The 13,629-nt window shown below is 34.4% G+C and overlaps 1 protein-coding gene across 1 annotated transcript in view; it reads right to left on the bottom strand.

The window, feature by feature from the left end:
• The window catches only part of PTH2R (parathyroid hormone 2 receptor), an 81,972-nt gene that overhangs the window by 14,664 nt on the left and 53,679 nt on the right, over window positions 1-13,629 (bottom strand). Inside the window, exon 7 of the mRNA XM_021008756.1 lies at window positions 59-153. Within this exon, the coding sequence (XP_020864415.1) occupies window positions 59-153 (95 nt within the window). The remainder of the gene's footprint in view (window positions 1-58; window positions 154-13,629) is intronic.

Here is a 13,629-nt window from a genome sequence, read left to right as displayed (position 1 = left end):
TTTTTCTTACACAGAGACAACACTGTAAGACTTTGATGGATTCATATCCCAGAGATACCTGTATTGTTTTCTTGTGTCATACCCAACAGCATTGGTCTCCCATATTTTAGTAGCCAGGACCCTTACGGTGTTGAGGAATAAAATAAAGTTCAGCTGAAAAACAAAGTATGAGAAAGAAAAAAATCAGCTATGCTTCAATTTGTCTTGTATAAATAAACATGAGCCTTCTTCCTGGGTGCATATCCCAGGACTCTATCTTGAAAATCATTCATACTATTGCCACTTGGATAAACTATATTAGAGGTATCCATGCAATCTATATGTACAACTCCAATCTATATACTATAACTTATCACATGTTATGTGTCACTTTAAACATGGCATTGGGTGATAGACACCTTTCAAAAAGTGAAAAGTAGTACCTAGGAAACAGAAATCAGTTGCTTTATTGATATACTAAGTATTGAATTTATTTCTGACATCACAAGCACCTACAAGAGAGACTTTATATTCAGTACATCAAGAAATTTTAGAGGCAAGATTTTTTAAATTAACAATCATTTATTAAAGCTGAATGGTGTACTGGTTAAGAAGCTAGCCTTTGAATCAGGAAGACCAGGGTTTAAGGCCTTTCTTTGATACATAGTAATTGTCTTACCCTGGATAAATCATTTAACTGTTTATATTATTTACTTATAATTTAAAATTTAATTTTATTTATACAACAAATTTATTTTATTTTTAATTCACAGAACAAAAGAAGCACTTCCATAACACAGAAGAATAAAAGACACCTTTCTAAATTGTAGAGTAGTCACCAGCTCTATTGGTAGGAGAAGTTTCTTCATTGGGAAGGCCCTACACCAATTAAATCACATATCTAGTTTAGCCAAGCACTGTGCTAGGTACTAGAGATACCATGTCTAATAATAAAACACACTCTGTTTTCAAGGATCTTTCCATCTATTGGAAAAAAGAATATGTACACAGATAAGTCAATGCAAATATAAAATATTTGCAACAAGGTGATATATCTAGATTCTCTTGGAAATCATGTATTCTACAGAGAAGGAGATACAGTAATGCACTGGTGGGGGGTAGATGCCTAGTGCACAAAATGTTGTCTAGCTGATCCATCAAGCACTCCCCCCACTCAGTCCCAGCCATTTTATGGGTTTTGACAAGAGGAAACAGCATGGCATGGTGAAAAGAGTCAAAACAACTTGCATTTGAATCTTGCTTATGACGGCTTTTAACCATGTAACCATATACCAGTCATTTCACCTCTAAGCCTCAGTTCATTCATCAGTAAGATAAGAAAAACAGCAATTATATTTCCTATTTCATAACTATGTTATGAATATTAAATGAAATACATGTAAAAACATTTTGAAAACTTCAGAAATGCCATAGAAATCCCAGGTGTTACTTATTAACAGTTTACTTCAATGCTGAAGAGGATAGGGTGGGAAGTGAAAGAATTGTGAATTTTTCAGTACTAGGTCCAGGCTCTGTACCTTGGCCTTTCTTCCTTCCTTCTTTCACACACCTGAATGGTACTACATTTCATATCTTGCAAATTTAAAGACCTCCTTATTAAGATTCTTGTCTCATTCCACCTGCAGAATCCCACAAGCTTTGCTGAAAATCCTTTTAAATGGAAAAAGTCAAAACTTGCCTGAACTATGTGAAGCTGTCCATCTCCTAGTGAATTCTAAATGGCTGGCCATCCCCTGGGGATTTGGCAATGTGATTAACTCAAATGAAATATTTTTCTTAGTGTAATTTTTGACATTATGTGATTCTCATGCCATTTTGATTTTATTTTATTACTTACAGGATGAATTACACCTTAGGAACACAATAAATTATCTGTGGGACAAAGGGAACAAGTTCTTAGCTCAGATGCTAGTAGACTAGGTCACTATGTCCCTGTGTACTACACTACAGGGCCATATTTGTTCATAATTATTTATCTTTTAAAGCAAAAGCTTCATTGTATTATATTATTCTAAAGCTGTATATAGGCATATCATATATGAGCAAATTTTCTAATTGAGCTAAAAGAATGATCATGTCACAATATCAGCTATTATGGTTGATCATCAGATTGATTTGATACTAGAAAAATAGATCGGTTCAAGGAATTAGATGCACAAAATTAAAAGCAACTTTTAAAAAAATGGCTCAATGTTTGGCAAACCCCAAAACAAATTACTTGAGGAAAAAATTCTATATTTGACAAGAATTACTGGAAAAAATTGAAATCATTTTTGCCAGAAACTAGGTGTTTAGACCAGCATCTTATAGAATATGTAGTAATAACCTCAACCTGAATACAAAAGGTAACATCACAAAGAAAGGCATTTAAGAAGACAACTCTTGTAACTATAGTCAGTAGTCAGGAAGGTAATTTTTAACCAAATGTGAGATGTATGTGATCATAAAAAACAAGAAAATACATTACATAAAATTTATAAAAGGATTCACACAACTGAAATTGCAAATAGAATAAGAAAAATTGTAGAAAGGGAAAAATATTAACAATCATGAAAGATAAATTTGGTACCTAAGATATATAAGAAAATGACACAAATATATGAAACCAATTGATAAGTTGTAAATGACATAAATAATTTATAATATGTTTTGTTGCTATATCGCTTGACTTTATTTACAAATTTAGCCTTCTAATTTCTTCTACAGTGAGCCATGTCATGAGAAATGATTTAAATAGAGGAATATATGTGTGTGTGCATACATGTCCACACATGAACACATATACTTCTAAAATAATACATACATACATATATGTGTGTATATATACATATATATGTGTATGTGTGAGTGTGTACACACTCACACTCACACATACACACACATACATTCAACAAAACCAAACAACATATTACCAGTGTCTGGCAGTATGTGAAATATTCTATACCCATAGTTTCCCACCTTGTAATAAAGAGGATAAGGATGATTTTCTCAAGTGTTTTCCATGGCCAGTGTTGATCATTCTAATTTCACAATGATCAATTTAATTTTCGTTAATTCCATTTCCATCATTGGAGTAATTAAGTAGAGGCATCTAGGTGGCTGAGTGGACAGAGCACTTGGCTCTCTCAGGAAGACCTGAGTTCAAATCCTGCCTCTGACACTTACTAGCTATGTGACCCTGGGAAAGTCACTTTACCTCTGTTTGCTTTAATCCACTGGAGAAGGAAATTGCAAACTATTTCAGTATCTTTGCCAAGAAAACTCTATGGACAGAATTGGTGTGCTCTGGTCCATGAAAAGTCAGACATGACTTTAAGTATTTCCCTGGTTCTTACTTTACTCTGTATTCCTATGTTTCTCTAAATATATCACTTTTATCATTTATCATGGCGAAGTAGTATTCAATTACATCCATCTATGTACCATTATTTGTTTAGCCATTCCCCAAGATTAGAGACTTTTTGTCTTTTTTTAATTGTATTTTTGTCTTTCAGTGAATAACAACAGTGCTAGGCACATTAAAAAATTTTTAAACAATGTTTTCTGTATCACTGCCTGGTGGGTATCTTTTTGTTTCTTTATTTTCAGTTGCATGCTTTCACTAAAAAAAAAAAAAGTGTGGCTGTGGCTATTTTGGTGTGTACATGGGCCCTTTTCAATCTGTCTTTGACTTACCCAGGGAGTTACACATTCCTATCAGTGGGATTTTTGGATCAAAGGCTATGAATTTTGCAATAATTTATGTAACATCACATTCCAAGCTCTCTGCTCCTTCGTTGTGGTGGCTGCTACATCTTGTGTGACCCTGGTTTTGGCTTCTCACTTCTTTAATTCTTTTTTTCCTAACTATTAATTTTTTGTTAACTAGGAAGCAATAGATTTTGGATATGAGGTTCCTGGGAGTTTTAACTTTGGGGTTTCTTTCATAAACTGATTGATGGATTCCATTTTTATTGTTCTCTTTGGTTCTAAGAGATCTAGGTATGATTTCATTACATATTATGTCCAGCTCTTTAGGTAGCCCAATGATCCTTAAATTGCTTTCTTTTATCTCTTTTCCAGATCAGCTGTTTCTGTAGAAGATACTCTATATTCCCTTCTGTTTCTTGGTCTTTTGACCTTGTTTAATATTTCTTATTATTGCACGGAGTCATCAACTTCCATTTGGTTCATTCTAAGTTTCAAAGAGTCTTTCTGAGGAAAGTTGTATACTTCTTGTGCTAAGCTCCTAATTCTCTTTCCAAGACTTAGCTCTAATTTTTTCAAGTTCTTTCTACTATCATTCATATTTCATTTATGAAATCATTAAAAAAAATCCTTTTATAATCTCTTTATTAGTTTATTTCAGTAATTCTAGTTGTACCTGGGACCAAGCTGTGTTTTAGTTTGAAGCTTATCCTGTAGATATTTTGGAATTACTTTCTTATTTGGGGTTTGTCACTTGGATGTTCCTGTCATCGTAATAGCTCTTATGGTGGGATTTAGTTTTCTTTTTTCATTTATTCATTCTTCCAGCATTATTTCCCTAACATGGACTTTTGATAGGGCCAAGTACTACGCACTTCTGGAAAGAATTTCTGGGGCTTGCTTGGTTTTGTATTTTCTTGATCCTCTTGTTACTGCTTTCTCCAGGCACTGAGTACTGCACTCTTTAGGGGTCATAGAGACAGCTTAGGATAGAGACTTGCAAAGTTTCAGTGGGTCCAAAGCTATAAACCTAGCATGAAGTCTAATTGCTGTCCTACTTGTTTGAACATTGCAAGCTCCTGAAATTGGTTTGGGTTCAGGATCCAAGTATGGGCTTACACCTGGTTAGAGCTCCACTAGATTGCTGCTTGGTTTTGTTCACAAACAGCTGGAAGGCTCTGTTGGTTTAGAGGTGCAGAAATTGTTTTGAGCTTCCTGCCTTGGAAAATTGCCACATGCCTTAGCTTGATCTTGGCTAGATCTGAGGCCTGTTCCAAGCTAAAAGTCATGTGGATACTGCTCACTTCTGTTCTCACTCCTTGCTCACTGAATAGTTTCAGGCCTATTACTGCTCCTTACCCCATTTTTTCTATGCCTAGACACAGATCCTCTCATCAGTCTCCATTAGAACCAATAACCAGCTGAACATTGAGTAACTGAAAAACCAATAAAGAACCCAAACAGAAAATTAAATGTATTTGTCTTCTCTGCACAAAAAGTTGTTGGATTAGTGGAGCGGAATGTTGTACACATCATCAGATGTGGTCATAATGCTTTATTCTTTTTGTTATGGTGGGAATTATAATCTAGAAGTAGGAATGTGGGAGCAGGAGAGAGTGAATTTTTCAGAAGTGACTATGAAATTCTATTTTTATGACAAAAGGAATAAAAATTTACTTGAGATAAATAATTATTCCTATTAAAAATTTAAAAAACAATGCTTTTATCAGTAAATATTTTGATACGAATGTGGAGAAACTAGAGGGAGTTCAGAGAAGTATAATAGCACAATTCTTTGAATGTAATACATATTTAGTCAAAGGTTGTTGAAGTGAAAGAATGGACCAAGCAAAAGTGAAGAAAAGTGAATTGTTTTGAAGAACATAAAGAAAGACAGTGATATCTTTTAGTATTGATTAAAGCAGAGGAAATTTTGGCTAGACATGGGAGAACATCTTTATAGTAAGAGCTGTTGAACATCAAAATAATATTCTGAGAATGGTTGTGGACTAGTCATCTTGTAGATAGTTAAGAAAAAGACAGCTAAATCTTCTTGACTGGATTGTGAGATAAGATGGATACCTTAATGTAGTAGCAATCTTGATCTCAGACAAAACAAAAGCAAAAATAGATCTAATCAAAAGAGATAAGGAAGGAAACTATATCCTTCTAAAAGGCACCATAGACAATGAAGTAATATCATTACTAAACATATATGCACCAAATGGTATAGCATCCAAATTCTTAGAGGAGAAGTTCAGGGAGTTACAGGAAGAAATAGACAGCAAAACTATACTAGTGGGGGACCTGAACCTCCCCCTCTCTGTACTAGATAAATCTAACCACAAAATAAACAAGAAAGAAGTTAAGGAGGTGAATAGAACATTAGAAAAGTTAGGTATGATAGACCTCTGGAGAAAACTGAATGGGGATAGAAAGGAATATACTTTTTTCTCAGCAGTACATGGCACATACACAAAAATTGACCATGTACTAGGGCATAAAAACCTCACAATCCAATGCAGAAAGGCAGAAATATTAAATGCATCCTTTTCAGATCATGATGCAATAAAAATTATATGTAATAAAGGGCCATGGAAAGATAGACTAAAAAATAATTGGAAACTAAATAATCTAATCCTAAAAAATGATTGGGTCAAACAACAAATCATAGAAACAATCAATAATTTCATTCAAGAGAATGACAATAATGAGACAACATACCAAAACTTATGGGATGCAGCGAAAGCAGTTCTTAGGGGAAGTTTTATATCTCTAAATGCTTACATAAATAAAATAGAAAAAGAGGAGATTAATGAATTGGGCATACAACTAAAAAAAACTAGAAAAAGAACAAATTAAAAATCCTCAACTAAACACTAAATTAGAAATATTGAAAACCAAAGGAAAAATTAATAAAATTGAAATTAAGAAAACTATTGAACTAATAAATAAAACTAAGAGCTGGTTTTATGAAAAAAACAATAAAATAGATAAACCTTTGGTTAATTTAATTAAAAAAAAGAAAGAAGAAAACCAAATTACTAGTATCAAGAATGAAAAGGGTGAAGCTACCACCAAGGAAGAGGAAATTAAAACAATAATTAGGAATTATTTTGCCCAACTATATGCCAACAAATTTGACAATCTTAGTGAAATGGATACATATTTACAAAAATATAAATTGCCCAGATTAACAGTAAAATACTTAAATAACCCCATCTCAGAAAAAGAAATTGAACAAGCCATTGATGAACTCCCTAGGAAAAAATCTCCAGGGCCAGATGGATTTACATGTGAATTCTATCAAACATTTAAAGAACAATTAATTCCAATACTATATAGACTATTTGGGAAAATAGTGAAGAAGGAGTCTTACCAAATTCTTTTTATGATACAAATATGGTGTTGATACCTAAACCAGGAAGAGTCAAAATAGAGAAAGAAAATTATAGACCAATTTCTCTAATGAATATAGATGCAAAAATTTTAAACAAAATACTAGCAAATAGATTAGCAACTTATCACAAGAATAATACACTATGACCAGGTAGGATTTATACCAGGAATGCAGGGTTGGTTCAATATTAGGAAAACTATCAGCATAATTGAGCATATCACCAAAACCAACAGAAACCACATGATCATCTCAATAGATGCAGAAAAAGCTTTTGATAAAATACAACACCCATTCCTATTAAAAACACTAGAAAGCATAGGTATAAATGGAGTCTTCCTTAAAATAATAAATAGCATCTATCTAAAACCTTCAGCAAGCATTATATGTAATGGGGACAGGCTAGAAGCATTTCCAATAAGATCGGGGGTGAAACAAGGATGTCCATTATCACCACTGTTATTCAATATTGTACTGGAAACCTTAGCTTTAGCAATAAGAGAAGAAAAAGAAATTGAAGGCATTAGAATAATCAGAGAAGAAACAAAGCTATCACTCTTTGCAGATGACATGATGATATACATACAGAATCCAAGAGAATGAAGTAAAAAATACTTGAATTAATACACAACTTTAGCAAAGTTACAGGCTATAAAATAAATCCAAAGAAATCATCAGCATTTCTGTATATTACCAACAAAGCCCAACAGCAAGAGATAGAAAGAGAAATCCCATTTAAACTTACTGTAGACATTATAAAATATTTAGGAGTCTACCTCCTGAAACAAACCCAGGAACTCTATGAACACAATTACAAAACACTTTTCACACAAATAAAATCAGATCTAAATAATTGGAAAAACATCAGTTGCTCATGGGTAGGCGAGCTAATATAATAAAAATGACAATCCTACCTAAGCTAATTTACTTATTCAGTGCCATACCAATCAAACTACCAAAAATTATTTTATAGAGTTAGAAAAAAATAACAAGATTCATTTGGAAGAACAAAAGGTCCAGAATATCAAAGGAACTAATGAAAAGAAATGCAGGGGAAGGTGGCCTAGCAATTCCAGATCTTAAATTGTATTATAAAGCAGCAATCATCAAAACTGCTTGGTACTGGCTAAGAAATAGAGTGGTGGATCAGTGGAATAGGTTAAATATGCAAGACACAGTAGTCAATGACTATAGTAATCTATTATTTGATAAACCCAAAGACCCCAGCTTCTGGGATAAGAACCCTCTTTGAAAAAAACTGCTGGGAAAACTGGAAAAGAGTATGGCAGAAACTAGGCATAACCCAATCTCACACCATATACCAAATAAACAAAATGGGTTCTTGACTTAGATATAAAGGCTGATACTATAAGCAAACTGGGAGAAGAAGGAATAGCTTACCTATCAGATCTACGGAGAACAGAAGAATTCATGACCAAACAGGAGATAGAGAACATTATGAAAAGCAAAATGGATAATTTTGATTACATTAAATTGAAAAGTTTTTGCACAAACAAAGCCAATGCAACTAAGATTAGAAGGAAGGTAGAAAATTGGGAAAGAATTTTTACAACCAGTCTCTCTGATAAGGGCCTCATTTCTAAAATATATAGAGAATTAAGACAAATTTATAAGAATACAAGCCATTCCCCAATTGATAAATGGTCAAAGGATATGAACAGACAGTTCTCAGATGAAGAAATTAAAGCCATCTATAGTCATATGAAAAAATGCTCTAAATCATTATTGATTAGAGAAATGCAAATCAAAACAACTCTGAGGTACCACATCACACCTGTCATATTGGCCAACATGACAAAACAGGAAAATGATAAATGTTGGAGAAGATGTGGGAAAACTGGAAAACTAATGCATTGTTGGTGGAGTTGTGAAATGATCCAACCATTTTGGAGAACAATTTGGAACTATGCCCAAAGGGCTATAAAAATGTGCATACCCTTTGATCCAGCAATAGCACTTCTAGGGCTATATCCCAAAGAGATCATACAAATGGGAAAAGGACCCACATGTACAAAAATATTCATAGCAGCTCTTTTTGTAGTGGCAAAGAATTGGACATTGAGAGGATGCCCATCAATTGGGGAATGGGTGAGCAAGTTATGGTAATGTAATGGAATACTATTATGCTATAGAAATGATGAACAGGTTGACTTTAGAAAAACCTGGAAAGACTTGTATGGTTAGATGCAGAGTGAAGTGAGCAGGTCCAAGAGAACTTTGTACACAATAACAGCCATGTTATGCGATAACTAATATTGACAAACTTAACCCTTCTCAGCATTACAAGGATCTAAGACATCTCCAGAGTCCTTGTGATAGAAAATGCTATCCACATCCAAAGAAAGAACTGTGGAAGTTGAATCGCTATCATTTTTTTTCTCTTCTGTTGAGTTTTGTTTCCTCTTTCTGATGGTTCCTCCTATTGGTTTTAATTTTAATTACAACTTCACTAATGTGAAAATATGTTTAATAGGAATGTAAATGTATGGCCTATATCAGATTGTGTGCCGTCTTGGGGAGGAAGGGGGAGAAAAACTTTAAACTCAAAAGCATATGGAAGTGATTGTTGATAAATCAAAATAAATTAATAAAATTTAAAAAAATAGAAAAAAAGTTATACCTTTGGAGCACAGGCTTCATCAGTTTCTACCATACTGGAAAGTCTTCAAGTGTGGTACCAGTAATAGATTATGTCTGCCTTATAAGAGCCAGCCTAAGTGCAGGGAAGTTTGTAAGTAGTCTGGCCACATGGTGATGAATTCTTTGGTCATGGCAAACCAGGCAACAAAGAACAAATTATGTGTGCTCTCCTGCATTTACAATGGTAGAATGGTAGAAAGGAAGAAGTTGCTAGAATAAGATCTGCACAAGATAAGAAGGTATAGATTGGTTGAGATCTGAACCATTGGAAAGAATACTCATATCCATGATATCACAAATCAATTACAGTATCAAAGCACTTGTATCCACTAGGATGTTTATCCACTGGGAGAGTGTAAGCTCCCTAAAAGAAAGGCTGCTTTTTCACTTTTCTATTTGTGTTCCTAGAAGTGTTAGGGAGCCATTGACATTTATTGAACAGAGGGTTGACATCATCAGACCTGAACTTCAGGAATATCCCTTTGGTAGCTGAATAGAGGACGGAGTGGTGAAGAGGACAGACTGGAGGCAGGGCAGCCAATTAGTAGGTTATTTCAATAGTCCAGGCAAAAGGCTTTGAAGGCCTGGATTGGGTTGGTGGCCATGTGAGTGAAGAGAAGATGTGAACATAATAGAGACTTGCAGAGATGGAATCAATAGGAAATGGTAATGTTATGTCAAGAACTTTGTAAACTTTAAAGTTCTATGTAAAAGGCCATTATTATCAAGCCAAAATAGTTTTATCTCTGGCTAGAGGAAATCTATAAAGGTTGTGGATGTTGCATTCCAGTAAGTGGAATCTAATTAGGTAGCTGAGTCATACACTGGTGATAACTGACATGTGCTCACACAAGTCATATCCTATGATGAGTCCTTCCTTGACAAAACCAGCTCTTGGTGGTCTCTCACTTCTCTGGAGACAAGTTTTTTCTTTCTTTTTTATGTTGTCTCTTTTGAGTTACTGGTAATTTTTTTTTATTAATGTATCATTCCCTCAACTAGACTCTAACCTTTTTTTTTATAACAGCCAGAATTATGACTAAGTCTTCCTGCTATTTTACCAAAGGGCCTGGTATAATATTTTGCATATAATGGATATTCGAAGATAGAGTATGTATTCTATATGTATTGAGCATTGATTTTGCCTCCTATGTGATGGGTGCATAGTGATAAAAGTAGCAGAAAGTATGAAATGGTTTCTGCCCTTAAGGAAATGACAACCATTTTTCCCCCCAGAAGTTATTAATGGACACCAATTGCTATTGTAAGTATCTACATAAAAAGAGTACACTGACCTGTGGTTTCCTATCACGTGATAAATAGCTATGTACTGAAACATGAGTTCATGCTTTTGTGAGCCTAAAAAATAACCCCCTTGCCTGTGGACAGTAGTAAGTGATCCTCATTACCACAAACACTCTGCAGTCTCTGTCTCTCATCTGCCTGTCTGAAATATTGGCTCTCACTTCAGTTCTAAAGATGCTAATGCTGGAAGGAAGAGTCAGACATAAAAAACAATGTTTTTAATTTACAAAGGAAGCTAGAATCAGAAAAAAAGCAAAGAGAAGAAAGCCAACGCACACATACGTGATTGTTTTTCTCCTGTGTCCTACTCCTTGTCCTCCACCCACAAACACTGCAGGCATGCTAGTAGAATATAGATGATTGCATCTGTGTTTACATAAAGTAATGCTATTTGATTTTTCTTGAAATGTTACTGTTTCTTTCCAGTTGAGGAACTACCCTGTTCTACCAACAAATTAATATGGTGACTTGTTTAAGTGGAATTGTTATTGAATTGAATTATACTCTGCAGAACTGAGTACATGGGGAAAAAATCTCACAGCAACTAATATCTCTGTAAAACAGGCTTCTAAACTCTGGGCAATGCCAATGTTTATTTTAAGCAACAATGAGCATAATAAAATTCTAAAATAAGAGGAGAATTCAGACAGTCACTTGAAGTCAAGTATGATGGGATTTAAATTACCTAGGGACTAGTTAATACACGGTTAGTTTTTCACTTCCAAGAAAAATAAGCCACCAAGATGTCAAAAACAAGCCAAACCAAGAGGTGTTATTGGGTACTTTTGTGCCTCTAAATGTAATGACTTCTGACATTCAAATTATGAATACAAGAAATTTCAAGAACGAATAAAACCCATCTCTTTCAATATACTTTACAGGAAAGGCCATTGGTATACAGTTATGAAATTCATTATTATTGTTTTGAAAAATCCTACTCTGGGTAAAAAGAGGGCTGGCTAAATTGTGATTGCGAAGCTCTTAACTTCACATCCATGCACTGAGGGAATACAGATGCAGATGTGTGCTCTATATATTTGTAAAATGAGATAACCTCAGATGGAAAGCCTCACACTAAGGTGTACTAAGCCTTCCTTAACATTCACAAGATGGTCTGAAAAGCCTTATGAATGAGGATGGTGACTTTTTGCTTCATTATTTAAAGATCAAACAAGAATGTATACACACACACACACACACACACACACCACACACACCTACACACCTTTCACCCCACACACATTTAGTTTCATCCAAAAGACATTGTACTCATTTACATATTCAATATATTAAGTTAGGAATGAACAAACAACCTCATTGATGGTCTGATATTGAAATCCTGATATGTAGATAATGAGAAATCAACATTAATACATTAATCCTTCTAACATTTAATAGACATTAGAGAATGAGATGCTAGGGGTTCTGAACCTGGAACATGAACTTGGTTGTTGATTTTTTTTAATCATCTTAATTCTATTATAATGTAATTAGTGGCATAGTAGATAAAATAGTGGGCCTAGAGTCAAGAGGACCTGAGTTCAAATCAGTCACAGATACTTACTAGTTGTGTGACCCTGGTCACTTAACAGAGGTTAAGTTTCTTCACTTTCCTCAGTTTCCTAATCTGTAAAATTTGGATAATAACATCATATACCTCCCAAATGTGAGGTATTTGTGAGGAATACATGAGATAATAATTAAGTGCTTAGCATAGTTACTGACACATAGTAATTGCTATGTAAATATTAGCTATTACTTCTCCTCCTCCTCCTTCTCCTCCTCCTATTACTACTACTCCTATTATTTTGTAACACTATGTGTTTTAGTTTATGCATTTAAAAACATTATGGGAAGGGGTCCATAGCTTCACTACACTGATACCAAAGGGGTCTATGACACAGGAAAGGCAAAGAACTGTTTTTTTCCATAGGTTTGTCACACAAGAACCAGAACATCACCAAGTTTCTTCAGTAAAGTCCTTTGAGTGGCAAAAAATACAAGTCTAACTGTAAACACTAGAAAAACAAAGTGGATGAAAAATATGATAAAGCCTAGATACTGATATAAAGCTAGTGGGTAGCCTATTGAAGTATTCTGTCAATATGTGTATCCTGCATATTCACAGAAGAGCCATAACTAGTGATTTTAGCACCTCTGGCAAGCAGAACAGATTGGGCTCTCAAAAACTTTTGTAATATTAGCAGTAATTAGGACAAATTCACTTCTGCAGGAGGGAGAATTAGTTACTAAAGTGACTCACAGCTGTTTACAAAGCTCTAGCAGTTCCTCATAGTAATTTATACTTTATTAACTTCTTTATTTCTGGGCTCCACTCCTGACTTTCCTCCATGCCACTGAAGCATCCTCATTTTGGAAGTTCACTTTGATCCTGGTATCTTTACACTGGAAATATTCTACCCTTTCCTCTGATTGATTGGCTCCTCCCAGATTCTCCATTTAAAAAAAAAGTTCCTGAACTAACCATTTCCTCTTCCTCTCAGGACTCTATTCCTTAATTCTCCAGACTTTCTCCACCAGGTCTTCTCCTGGATACCTTTGCATTTCCCTCATTTCAG

The sequence above is a fragment of the Phascolarctos cinereus genome, unplaced genomic scaffold (genome assembly GCF_003287225.1).
Source record: "Phascolarctos cinereus isolate Bilbo 61053 unplaced genomic scaffold, phaCin_HiC Scaffold_7;HRSCAF=346, whole genome shotgun sequence".
Taxonomy (NCBI): domain Eukaryota; kingdom Metazoa; phylum Chordata; class Mammalia; order Diprotodontia; family Phascolarctidae; genus Phascolarctos; species Phascolarctos cinereus.
This window is presented reverse-complemented; position numbering and strand designations above follow the sequence as displayed.